Here is a 13,296-nt window from a genome sequence, read left to right on the forward strand (position 1 = left end):
AAACTGAGAAACTCTTGCAGATTGATTGGGTTGGAATATGAATGGCTAAAAGAAAGATATAAGATTTTCTTCGATTTCTTTCTCTGTGCATCCGCTCAAATAATTAAAAGAGAAACTGTCACGGTGGTCTCTTCTATTTTCGATTGTTCTCTTCGAACTTGACAGTAAGTCCGACTAAATTATGTGTTGATCTCACTTAAATTTTTGTCAGGACAAACTACATTTATTGATGGTGTCAAAGTTCGGAGGGGTGTAACGTTCAAAGTGTCAAAGAACATGATGATCGAAACCCCGAAAGAAGTGGCAGTCAAACTTTTGAGGGTCATGGTAGTTGAAGTCCCAAGGTGATTAACTTAGAGCGGTTTGGCGTGATTCTTAGAGGCTCAGTCGAACATTTGTAAAATGCCTCTCGGAGAGCCCCAGATTAGCTCTCCTGAAAGACTTCGAGCGGACGTTTCCCATGGTCCGAGACTTCGTAACCAAGAAGATGGATTAAATCGGTAAAGGTTAATTCAACTACATAGATGCTTAGCGCCCCGTGTATATCCGATCTAACTTGATTGGGACAGAGGTCTGATCGAATATCATTAAGACTGTTACAGAAATATCGTTAGGATCCATCAAGGCTTGGAAGCCCTGGAAGACCTGTCATAATGAAATAATAATCCACAACCCGTTAATCCACTAATTCTTTTAACGCTATGTGTAATCGTTGTTAGGGAATTATTAGAAAAGTTATGTGCAACCTGTACAGTGGAGGTTTCCATCCTCCAGGCACAAACTTAGTTGGTACAATTGAGGAAAAATGACATATTGTTAATATGGTAGGTCTCCCCATTTGACTTGAGTTTCTTGGAATTATTCCTTAGCTTATCTATTGACGTTATAAGTAGTCGACATCTAAAGGCAAAGTCGTAGCTAGGGTTCGATCGTTAGGGAGAGGTACGAGTGATATTCATAGCGACGTGGATCAAATATAAGGCTGAATGGAAAAGATCGAAATTAGTAGTGTCTTAAATTTCTTTCCTTTACTGCTAAAAAAGAATATGGTGAATCTATCAAACCTTCCTCAACAAAGATAGTATTTTTCAAAAAATATTATCTCTTTATCTAGAAAAGAGAAGAAAAAAATATAAACCAAACATTATTTTTTAAAAAATACATGTTTTTTCAAAAAATAAAAAAATAGGTAAATTAGTTTACTTGTTTCTTCAAATTTTTTAGACAGATATTAAATATTGTGAAAAGGAAAACCAGAGACTGACTACAGGAATTACTCATCCAACATGGATGAAACTTGACCTTTTATGATCTCATAGTCTCAAAAGTTTGCGGTCATTGGAATTTACTTATTGAAAAGTCGGCACAAACATTCGGTTAAAATTGAACTATCTAAATCAAATTTGATAAAATTAAACTCCTTGATTTTTTTTATCGATCGAACCGATCAATTCTTATTATTATAATTGAACAAATCCAACCAATACAAATCAATTAATTCAATCGGTACTGAACTAATTTAATTGAAATAATTGATATTTTTTTTAAAAAAAAACTAACTTTTTGAATTAATTCGGTTTCATTAGTTATTCGATTGAATTGAAAATTTACTTAGCTCAACTTAGATCTGTAGCTTACCCTAATCACAACTAGCAACTTCCTTTCCAAGCTCAGCCATAGCACTAATAACTCGGTTCCATTAGTTATTTGGATTGAATCAAAATTTTACTCACCCCTATTTAAAGTTCAACTTAGATATGCAGCTTACCTTAATCACAACTAGCAATTTCCTTTCCAAACTCGATCGTAACACTAATAATTCGGTTCCATTAGTTATTTGGATTGAATCAAAATTTTACTCACCTCTATTTAAAACTCAACTTAAATATGCAACTTGCCTTAATCACAACTAACAACTTCCTTTCCAAGTTTGACATAATCTAGTAGCACTAATAACTTCTATCAGAGTTGCCTTCATTGTCTTTTGTAAGAAACCACTCACTCATAACGGAGCAAAAGAAATAATAAATAATAAGAAGATAAGATTTAAATTTCAAATAGGACAAATATTTTAGAGATTGATTTCTGAATGTGCATAATATGTACTACTAATTTATCTATTAATCACCTTATCTTAGTCATCTTAGCCTTAGCTCACTATGACCACCATCCATTTTCTCAATTGTGACTGAACCTGATGGGTCCCGTATGCACTCATTCATAGTTGTGACTAACTCAACACAAAAATTAATGTTAGAAATATGTAGAGCTTTGAATTAATATTGGATGAAAATCTATGCATTTACAGGAGCACACAATAAGAAAATTAAATAGGCAAGAAAAAATTTAGTTAAGTAGATATGATCATCGGAAAATCTAGCTATTTATATTAAAACAAAATTGTATTCATACTTTTTAAAAGTTAACTTAAATGAGTAAAAGAAGAAGTTATTTCTGGCACACGATGCTATATTGATAAAATATAGATTTAAATTTTATAATAGGATGAATTTTTAAGGATTGACTTTCTAATTGTGTATAAAATTGCACTCTGAATTTACCCAATACATAAATCAAAATAGAATCACCTTCGTCGATAAATCACCTTCGTCGATAAATCAAAAGGATTATCAGAAAAATTAACCTTGAGTGAGGCTCGACACTCTGCGGCGACCATCGAAGAATAATCCATCTGATTATATAGCACTGAGCTGGGTGGCGTGTAATCGTCGGTCAAAAATGTCCCGACGCCATCGAACAAGAAATCACTGAAGCTGTCCACGCCGGTGGCCGAGAAAAAATCCGTCGTGTTGCAGGCGGAGGCGAGCCCCGGTGCCGTCTCGGCCTCCTCATTATTTACAACTCGTCGAGCAACTCATGTTGTCATTCATAGCGACCATTCATCGTGTGTATTGTTCTGGAATTGAAAATCATGATGTCAATATAAAATCGACAGACCAATAATAAAAATCGGTCATCTTCAATTCCCACATATAAAACAAATATATACAAAATACACCAGCAATTAAGAAAAACAAATTTTCTTTATTTGAGGAATCTCATGTGATTGACACATTGTATCGGTCTATCAGGAATCTGGATCTTAAGCTTAGTCTATCGCCCTCATTAGAACTAATCCAATTTGACATAGATTTCAAACGTATGTTCTGTTATTGTTTAAGCCCATTTGAGTCATTCTCAGGCTTATTGATCAAATTTAGGCCCGTTTATTCATCCATTGTCCATTGGATTAAGTCTGATCCATTAGAACAAATCATCAAATCTGACACAACAGAACTAATCCGGTCATGTTTGATCAGCCCAACTTATGTAATCAAAATCACCCTAATTAATTAAATAATAAACTGAACTAGTTAAACCAACAAATAATTTGAACCAGATTTAAATATCATTGAATCTGGTATGCTTAAATCAACTAATAATGTAAATCATACCTGGATTTGATTGGACAAGTTGGTCTGGTTCAATTTTCAGTTAATTGAATCATAAATTAATTAAATATATATTTATTAATTAATAATACATTTCTATATACATTTAATTAATTAATAAATATATTTAATTAAATTTCTTTAAACATGCACTAAAGTTTCTTTATGTGAAGAAAAAACAATTCATACATGCACTGTGCTTCATCAAAATATTAGTGTTCATCTCGATTTTTTTTTTTCTTTTTTCAATCGATTAAAACGAATTCAATCGATTGATGAATCAATTAAGTTATTGTACATCTCGAGAGTTAAAATTCCATTCAATCGATTGATGAATCGATTAAGTAAATGTGCCATGAACTTAATCGATTTAATTTCCTTCTCAATCGATTCAAATGGATGAATCGATTGAGTTATCGATTAAAACGAGAAAAAAAACTGTGCACTGTTCATCTTCTATCTCGCGACAAACGTGATTCTTCCCGTGGCCAACTTTCACCGGTATTTAAACACGGTCGCCAACACTCCTCTACCGCGACTTTATGCCGCCGAGGACTACACGATTTCCATGTAGCGGGGTGAAAATCACGATTCGGCATGTGATTCTGACATAGATCGCTGAAATCACAACGTCGCGATTTCTCCATGCTTTCAAAAACAGTGCTCTGATACCATTGTTGGTTCTTTTGACAGCATAGAACAAACACAAAAACAAAGCGGTAACCACTCACAGTGATCTCCTGAAGAAATCGATGATGTTGTCGGGTGCCACTGTTGTCGGAAGCACGATCACAGGTAACTAGAAAGTACTTCAAGGTGTATGAGCCAAATCCCCAGCTTATCGGATGTTCTTCTTTGCTTGATGCACCTCTAATCACCGTCGCCTCTGCCTTCACCTTATGCTCTTCCTCTTCCCATGGCTTAGACACACCATTTATAAGAAGATTGAGGAAGACGAAGGGGAAAGGACGCCTCTTCGTTTCCTTGGTGTTTGCCGCAAAGAGAGACGTTTGCAGTAATGATACAAATGAAGGGGAAACTCTGTGCCCCTTTGTCTCCTGCAACACCCAACATAAAGTCCCAAGGGGCATAACGTTCAAAGTGTCGAAGAACATGGTCATCGAAGCCTCTAAAGACGTGGCAGTCAAACTTTTGAGGGTCATGGTAGTCAAAGTCCTAAGGTGATTAACTTAAATGGTTTGGCGTGATTCTTAGAGGCTCAGTTGAACATTTGTAAAAAGCCTCTCGGAGAGACCCAGATTAGTTCTCCTGAAAGACTTCGAGCGGGCGTTTCACATGGTTCGAGACTTCGTAACCAAGAAGATGGATTAAATTGATAAAGGTTAACTCAGCCACATAGATGCTTAGCCCCCTGTGTATATCCGATCGAACTCGATTGGGACCGAGGTCTGGTCGGATATCATTAAGACTGCTATAGAAATATCATTAGGGTTCATCAAAACTTGGAAGCCCTAAAAGACCTGTCATAATGAAATAATAATCCACAACCCGTTAATCCACTAATTCCTTTAATGTTGTGTATAATCGTTGTTAGGGAATTATTAAAAAAGTTATGTGCAAGTGCAATCCGTACAGCGGAGGTTTCTATCTACCGACTTAGTTGGTACAATTAAGAAAAAATGATATATTGTTAATATTGTAGGTCTTCCCATTTGACTTAGTTTCTTGGAATTCGTCCTTTAGCTTATCTATTGACGTTATCCTTTTCCCTTATCCTCTCTACGTGGCTTCGAACTCCCTTCCAAGATCTTCTTGTGGTCAACAAATAAGTCACCTCATCAGCAATCCATCTACTACGAACCGGATCATTTATCAATTGTCTATTAAGCTCATTTTGCTTCAACAAAAATGTGTGACTCCACCTTCACTTAAATCATTTAGAAATTAATTTTCATTTGCATTCACTCAAAAGCCATAGAAAATGATTCCGAGCAAGCTAAGGGAATTATTCTATTTTAATTCCTCTTCAAAAGGGTTTTATTGCTGTCGAAAATGATTCCGAGCAAGCTAAGGGAATTCTTCTATTTTAATTCCTCTTCAAAAGGGTTTTATTGCTGTCGTCATCATAGAAAAAATGGAGACATATACATTTTTGAATGAATAAATAAATAAACTAATCTAAGTTACTTTTCGGAATAAATTAAGAACAATAAACTCCAGCTAAATACTAATTAAATTCCTTATGAATTATCCAGGCCGTGGAAGAGCGCATCCAGAGGGCGCATCGCCGGTGGAAGGTCGACGACGGAGGCAAGGCTGCAGGTTCCGAGGAGCTGCCGTCGCTGTTTCTGTTTCTGTTCCTGTTCCTGTTCCTGATCGAGGATCAACTTCTGACGTCGGAGCTCGAGCACCTTCCGGTGGGAGTTAGAGTGATGCGATCCCACGAAGGTGGGGCTGGAGGCCGGGCGGTACTCCGGCACCAAGCGGCCGGACTTGAACCGCATCCCGCAGGCGTTGCAGAGCGTTTTGGGGCCCTCCGGTCCGGAGCGCCACTGCGGTGTCTTGTCGGTCTGGCAGTGTAGGCACCTGCGCCCTTCTGACGCCGCCGCCGCCGCCGCCCCGCATGCCGCTTTTCTTTTCTTTAGCGTCGTCATAATATTCGCCGCCTTGCTATTCTCATATTGGACACCGAGTTCCCAATCCAACGTCGATATGGGGGAGTCATCGTTGCGGCGCTTGTTGCCTGGTTTTCTAATGCCAAGTTCGGGGTGAGAGACCTCCGGTTCGGCAGCTTGCGACCTGGAGTCTGAGTTTTCATCGACGTCGCCGGAGATGGTGGGAGTCTTTTGGATGTTTTCGCCACTGAAGAAGGAAGCTTCATCAAAGATACTCGAAATCCACTGCAAATCATCGTTAGGCACGTCGAGTCCGCCGCCGATGGCATCCTGCTAAAGTGCAAAAAAAAAAAAAAAAAAAAAAAAAACTCACTTAAAATAATAAAAAAAATATTAAATTATTTTTTCAGTATGAGTGTTTTATATGTCATTCAAAGGTTAAAGGTCTGAAGTTCATTATAAGTAGCCGACATATGAAGAAAAGGGCGTAGCTCGACTGTTAGGGAAAGGTACTAGTGATATCATAGGGACGTGGATCAAATATAAGACTGAATGGGAAAGATCGAAATTAGTAGTGTCTTAAATTTCTTTCACTAAAAGAGTGAATCTATTAAATAGCTTCCTCAATCTCATAGAAATATGACTTGAAGACAAAGATAGTATTTTTCAAAAAATACTCTGGTTTTAGAAAAAAATAAAAAAAATACAAATCAAACATTGTTATTTTTTTAAAATAAAAAAAGATAAACTAGTTTACTCTCTATGTTTCTTGAAGTTTTTTTAGACAGATATTAGCTATTATGAAAGGAAAAAACAACAGAGTTTGACTACAAGGATTACTCACCCAACATGGATGAAACTTGACTTTTTATGATCTCATAGTGCACAAAAGTCGGCAGTCATTAGAATTTACTTATTGAAAAGTCGGCACAAACATTCAGTTAAAATTGAATTATCTAAATCAAATTTGATAAAATCAAACTTCTTGATTTTTTTTTATCAATCAAACCGATCCATTCTTATTATTATAATTAAACAAATCCAACCAATACAAATCGATCAATTCAATTGGTACTGAACTAATTTAATTGAAATAATTGATATTTAAAAAAAAAAAATTAACCGTTTCATTAGTTATTTGATCGAATTGAAAATTTACTTAGTTCAACTTAGATATGTAGCTTACCCTAATCACAACTAGCAACTTCCTTTCCAAGCTCGGCCGTAGCACTAATAATTCGGTTCATTAGTTATTTTGATTGAATTAAAATTTTATTCACCCCTATTTACTCACCCCTATTTAAAGCTCAACTTAGATATGCAGTTTGTCTTAATCACAACTAACAACTTCCTTTCCAAATTCGACCTAGATCTAGTAGCACTAATAACTCTATTAGAGTTGCCTTCATTTCTTTTGTAAGAAGTCACTCACTTGGAGTAAAAGAAATAATAAATAATAAGAAGATAAGATTTAAATTTCAAATAGGACAAATATTTTAGAGATTGATTTCAATGTGCATAATATGTACTATTAATTTATCTATTAATTAATCACCTTCATAGATCTTAGCCATCTTAGCTTTAGCTCACTGAGACACCATCCATTTTCTCAATTGTGGCTGAACCTGATGGGTCCCGTATGCACCCATAGTTGTGACTAACTCAACACAAAAAATTAATGTTAGAAATATGTAGAGCTTGGATTAATATTGGATGGAAATATATGCATTCAGAGGCACACATACAAAATGTTAAGAAAAATAAATACACAAAATTTTATTCATCCTTTTTAAAAGTTAACTTAAATGTACAGATCTAGTAAAAGAAGTGTAGAATTATTTCTCGCACACAGATGCTATATTGATAAAATACAGATTTAAATTTTATAATATGATGAATTTTTAAAGATTGTCTTTCTAATTGTGTATAAAATTGCACTCTGAATTTACCCAATAGATAAATCAAAATAGAATCACCTTCATAGATAAATCAAAATGATCTCCAGAAAAATTAGCCTTGAGTGAGGCTCGGCACTCTGCGGCGACCATCGACGAATAATCCATCTGATTATATAGCACTGAACTGGGTGGCGTGCAGTCGTCGGTCAAAAATGTTCCGACGCCATCGAACAAGAAATCACTGAAGCTGTCCTCGCCGGTGGCCGAGAAAAAGTCCGTCGAGTTGCAGGCGGCGGCGAGCCCCGGCGCCGTCTCTGCCTCCTCGTTCAAAAACTCGTCGAGCAGCTCATCGATGACGGAATTATCCCCTGCTTCTAACGCCCTGTCGCCGGCCAACATCTCCGGCTTAAATATAACGTGAATAATAGCAATATTCCACTGAAATCATATGCTTAGGGTTTATATAGAAAAGGTGAATAAGGGAGATAACGAAGGAATATTAATTTAGTTTATAATTTTACAGTGCAGCCTAAAAACTTGAGAACGTGTTCCCGTAAAATATTCAGAACGCTTGGTCAAATGGGAATTCTTAAATAATTATCACGCTATATTATTTTCAATAAAAAAAACAATTGTTTATCACCAATTCTGACGTTACGATATAATCATTTTGTAAAATGGAGAATAAATTAAAATTAAATAATATTTTTTTAATTTCCAAAGGCATAAAACAAATGCTAATTTATTTAGGTATATTTATATTTAATTCGACAATTTGATAAATACTTTATAAATGGATATTCCTGAAAAATCGTATTGTGACCTCGAACTAAAGCGATGGACCAATTTTTGTGCTGAATAAAAAAAAAAAAAAAAATCATCGAAGAATTTTCGTTTAAAAGTCATATCAAATTTATTTTTAATTATTTATTTAATTTGTCTTTTTCATTGGTCCTTATCCTCGCTGCCCCTCTACCGGCGGGTTAAAAATCGTGAATTTCGGCGATCCGTATAGCGAACACAAATTGCGCAGCCGTCACCGAAAATTCTGATCAAAGCATGTCTCACAAGGCCGTCTCCGTCGCCGCCGGAGAAGCTCACACTCTCGTTCTTACTGGTATCCTCACCTCTCTCCCCCCAAACAAACAGTTCATCCCCTCGATCAGTAGTCTTGTATCTTTTATGTAATTTTCGTTTTGCGTCAGCGGATGGAAGCTTGTTCTCTTGGGGAAGGGGGACATTTGGGCGGCTCGGCACCAGTAAGGAAGACGACGAGCTCTTTCCGGTTCCAATTGCATCTTCTGATAGTTCCAACGTGTCACAAGCCAACTACATAGGGATTGCTACTGGGGCTTACCACAATCTTGGCTTACGAGGTCCGATCGATATCTCTTATGTTTAATTGTTTCAGCTCCTTTGAGATTAGGGTGCTTCTCAGTTTCCCCCTTTGCGTTGACACTTATTCTAGTGTTTGTACGACCATTATACTATGAAATCGGATTCTATTCTAGTGTTTGAGGGGCGTTTTACTGTGATTCCTTTCTTGTTTTTGTCTGATACTAAGACATTGCATCAGAAGTTGTAGCTATGTATAAATACAACAGCAGCTATTTGTCCCAATTCTGCATGGCTCACTTTATTTATTATTTATATATCTTTCTACAGCATGAACACGGGCTACATTCGTTGAAGCTTCTGAATTATAACTTTGGTCCATTGATTTTTGGGCAAATTAAATATCTTCTCCATGTGCTTCAAGCTCCACCTACAGAAATTAATCCCGTGTGTTGTTTTTACTTCATTTTATTGTTAATATGGGACTTAGTTCCAGTTGTCTGGCAAGAAAAGGATGTTTGGTAATGAAGGTTGCCATAACATTTTGAAGGCCATTTCTTTTTCTAGCCGATAGCATATTTAGATATGTCTGTAACTACTAAGTGTGCGATATAATCAAAATGATTTCAAGCACAGAACCACACCTTTGTCTTGCAACCCATACAAATTGAATTAATCAAATGCTAAAGTAGATTGTTCCTTCACTATTTAAGATATTATTTATTCTTCTAACCTGATTGTTGATTTCTGCATTCACTCGTTACTTTGTCAGTTACCCATAATTAAACATGGAAAATGTGAATATAGATGTTTAATTCTTTTCTGCAATTGTAATGTAAACTTAAAGTAGCAGGGCCCTTTTCCATCAAACATTATGGGTAATTCCAAACTACATTCTTGTTAATAATCTTTTTCCCATTGCTAGATGACGGTTCTGTCTGGTCCTGGGGCTACAATGTCTGTATCCTTTGCAATGAAATCTTTTGATGGTGGATGTGAAGTCATATCCTTGTGGTTTCTGATTTGTCATATCCTTTGTGCCTTGACTATTTCATGGATGGTCAGCTTGGTCATGACAAGGAAAATTGCTCAATTCCTTGCTTGGTTGAACACTTCAAGGGACTTGACAGTCCGGATTCTTTGCCTGATGCATCAAATGCAGCTAGCACTGATGCTTCATTAAAGGTAGTTAACCTGGCTGATTTCAAATTCTAGTAAACTCAAATATTAGAAGCATTCTTCTGATTGTCTATGTTGTTTAACCAAATACATATGATGACTTCTTGTATTTATTAGATGTGGGTTCTAAAGTGAAAACCGAGCCATTTCATATTTAATTTTGGGGTTTAGTTTGATGGTGATGACGGCTGTTGAAGATAGTAAGTTGAGATTTGTCATTTTCATAATATTTATGTTCTACTAATGTTTGTCTGATCAGACTTAAGATGGTAATAGAGTTGAAGAGAACCTCCTGTATTTGAATCACAGTGTCTTTCCAATAACATACTCTTATTTAAGACAGTGTAAGGATTGGGCTTTTCAGTAATTAAGCCATCGGGTAATAGTCATTCATTCAAGATCAACATACATGATTGAGAAGCTTTTACTTACATAAAACCAAATGAAGAAGTGCCCACACTCTCCGACAATGGTTTCGGTTTGATTTGAATTTTCTTTCTAACCAATAAATTGAACTGTTTTAGTTTGATGCAGTGCGGATTTATCAAACCCAATTATATTCCTATTTGGTTTCGATTACTCTCATCAAACTATATACTAAACCATAATCACCCCTATATAAAAGAAATTACCAGGCAAATAAAAGGCATGGATGTCGTCTAATTAAGTCATATATATGACCACATGATATGTAATCATATTATCAGGCTACAGATTGGTTGCTGCTCACGGGAGCCAACACACATGCCTTAAAGGATGTAACACACTGATATCCAGACTTCAGAATTTGAGATTGTATATTGCCATATCATGCAGTAATAGTATGAGTATTTTGTTTGATCTAATTTGGTTGTCTTGGATGCAGATCTGTACTGTCAAGGCAGGAGGAATGATGTCTCTTGCAATAGACAATCATGGGTCTCTATGGATTTGGGGAAACTCTCCACAGGCCACCGAACATGGGCAGTTTTGCCTCTCAAACAGTGTTGTTCCTCTTCCTGTGTGGCACTTCCATGGTCATACTGTTGTCAAGGTAGCCTGCGGAAATGAACATGTTGTTGCTGTAGTAAGTACTGGAGAAACATACAACGGAGGCAATGGTGACCTTGTATGCTACGCTTGGGGCAACAATAAACATGGTCAACTGGGATTAGGCGACAAGGAAAGCCGGTCACAACCCGAAATCGTATCAACGTTTGATGAGGAATCACCTTGGGTTGTCTATGAAGTTGCTTGTGGAGCATTCCATACAGCAATTCTTGCTAATAAGAAGTCATATGACCAGGAGATTGAATCCAAGTGTTGGACATGTGGTCTTGGTGAAAATGGTCAACTTGGTCACGGGACTACTCAAAGCTCATGTGTGCCAAAGCCTTTAGATTCTTTACCACAAGATGCTTTCTTGATTTCTCTCGATTGCGGCTTGTTTCATACTTCCGTTGTGTCCTCGACTGGTGAAGTGTGGTCTTGGGGAATGGAGAAGGGCCTCGGACTGTGTCCAGATGCTAGCTTCACTGGAACTGATGCTGGGGATGCACACCTTCCTTTGAGAATACGGGCTCCTGAAGTGAATGGCATCAGGTTTACTGGCCCCGTACAAGTTGCTTGTGGTGCAGCCCATACGGTTCTTGTTTCGGACAATGGTTATAAACTCTGGGCATGGGGTAGAGGAAGAAGTGGTGTCCTCGGCACCGGCTTGACCACCGACAGTTATGCTCCTTCACCTGTATTATGGCCTCCTGTTGAAATGACAGCCAAGAAAGGAAGCAATAGTAGAGATACAATGCCGAAAACCAGAGACAATGAAGTTGGAAAGCTCCAAGAAACAGACCAAAAGTTGTCTGCTGCGACAGAAGAATTGAACTTTTTAAGGACAAAACTGACTCTGATGGAGCGATACGCCAATCTCCTACACATATCAATATTCAGGAAGCCACTGGACGAGCGAAGGCTATCCCAGTCACTGCAAGAGTCTGGTGTTTTTGACATCAGAAAGGAATTGGAGGGTGTTCTTGAAAAGGCAGATGATGAGGAGCTCACTCGAATGGAGATGTTCTATCGTGGTATGCTTTCTACCGTGAAGGAGAAGCTGATGAAGAGAAGAGTGAAAGAACTTGTGAAGGAATGCCTCAGTGAACTGTCTACTGGTAGGCAACACTCTTCCTCGTGAATTAAATTTCCCCCATGCCTACCAAGATTACGGGCTAATCATTAGTTTGCTGTTTTCGGGGTGATATTTGTTGATTTACTCATGGTATTTTATTTAGAATATGGGGTGTTTAAGTTGGATTTAGGGATGTAAAAGCTGAAGAAGAGCTTACTTATGTTGGTTTGAAACTGAAAATATAAAAATAAATAAATAAACTTGAGCATTAATGAATAATAACTTTTGTTTCCTTCAGAGATACAATATGACTTATATGACTTATTAATATTCAATAAAAACCTTTAAATAATTCAGGAATTTATATTTTTTTAATTATAATTGTGCTTGTTTAGTTTTGTTCATATAAATAATGTGTTATATTATGATATATCTACTGTTTTAAATTATCTATGATATATTGACTATTACATATAAATGTCACTTAATTGGATTAATATGGTATATATAGGTTAATCATAAAATCTTAAACCTAATAAGCCATAAAGTGCTATAGGTCTACACTTGTTAGCTTTCTCTTTATTCTCTTCATGTGAATGAGAAGATGACTTAAGAATACTGATCATTTAGATGAATTTTTATTAAAGCTTTTTTGATTATTACGATGATTAATAAATTTTTTAAATCAGAATTAATCGGTTTAAAGAATTATCCTGGATTATTTTTTAAAAAAAGGGGTTATCTGCCAACAA

The 13,296-nt window shown here is 36.5% G+C and overlaps 2 protein-coding genes across 2 annotated transcripts; one reads left to right on the forward strand and one right to left on the reverse strand.

The window, feature by feature from the left end:
- Window positions 1-5,653: 5,653 nt before the first annotated feature.
- On the reverse strand, window positions 5,654-8,325 carry LOC122031650 (GATA transcription factor 9-like). The gene is made up of 2 exons (XM_042590740.1): window positions 8,005-8,325; window positions 5,654-6,358 (listed from the first exon to the last, which is right to left on the reverse strand). Exons 1-2 carry the CDS (start codon window positions 8,323-8,325, stop codon window positions 5,654-5,656), a joined length of 1,026 nt encoding a protein of 341 aa, XP_042446674.1.
- A 566-nt stretch (window positions 8,326-8,891) lies between these two features.
- On the forward strand, window positions 8,892-12,823 carry LOC122031826 (ultraviolet-B receptor UVR8-like). The gene is made up of 5 exons (XM_042590999.1): window positions 8,892-9,043; window positions 9,132-9,302; window positions 10,187-10,222; window positions 10,319-10,446; window positions 11,306-12,823. Exons 1-5 carry the CDS (start codon window positions 8,986-8,988, stop codon window positions 12,608-12,610), a joined length of 1,698 nt encoding a protein of 565 aa, XP_042446933.1. The 5' UTR covers window positions 8,892-8,985; the 3' UTR covers window positions 12,611-12,823.
- Window positions 12,824-13,296: the final 473 nt, after the last annotated feature.

This window comes from Zingiber officinale, chromosome 11A, assembly GCF_018446385.1.
Source record: "Zingiber officinale cultivar Zhangliang chromosome 11A, Zo_v1.1, whole genome shotgun sequence".
NCBI classification, from domain to species: domain Eukaryota; kingdom Viridiplantae; phylum Streptophyta; class Magnoliopsida; order Zingiberales; family Zingiberaceae; genus Zingiber; species Zingiber officinale.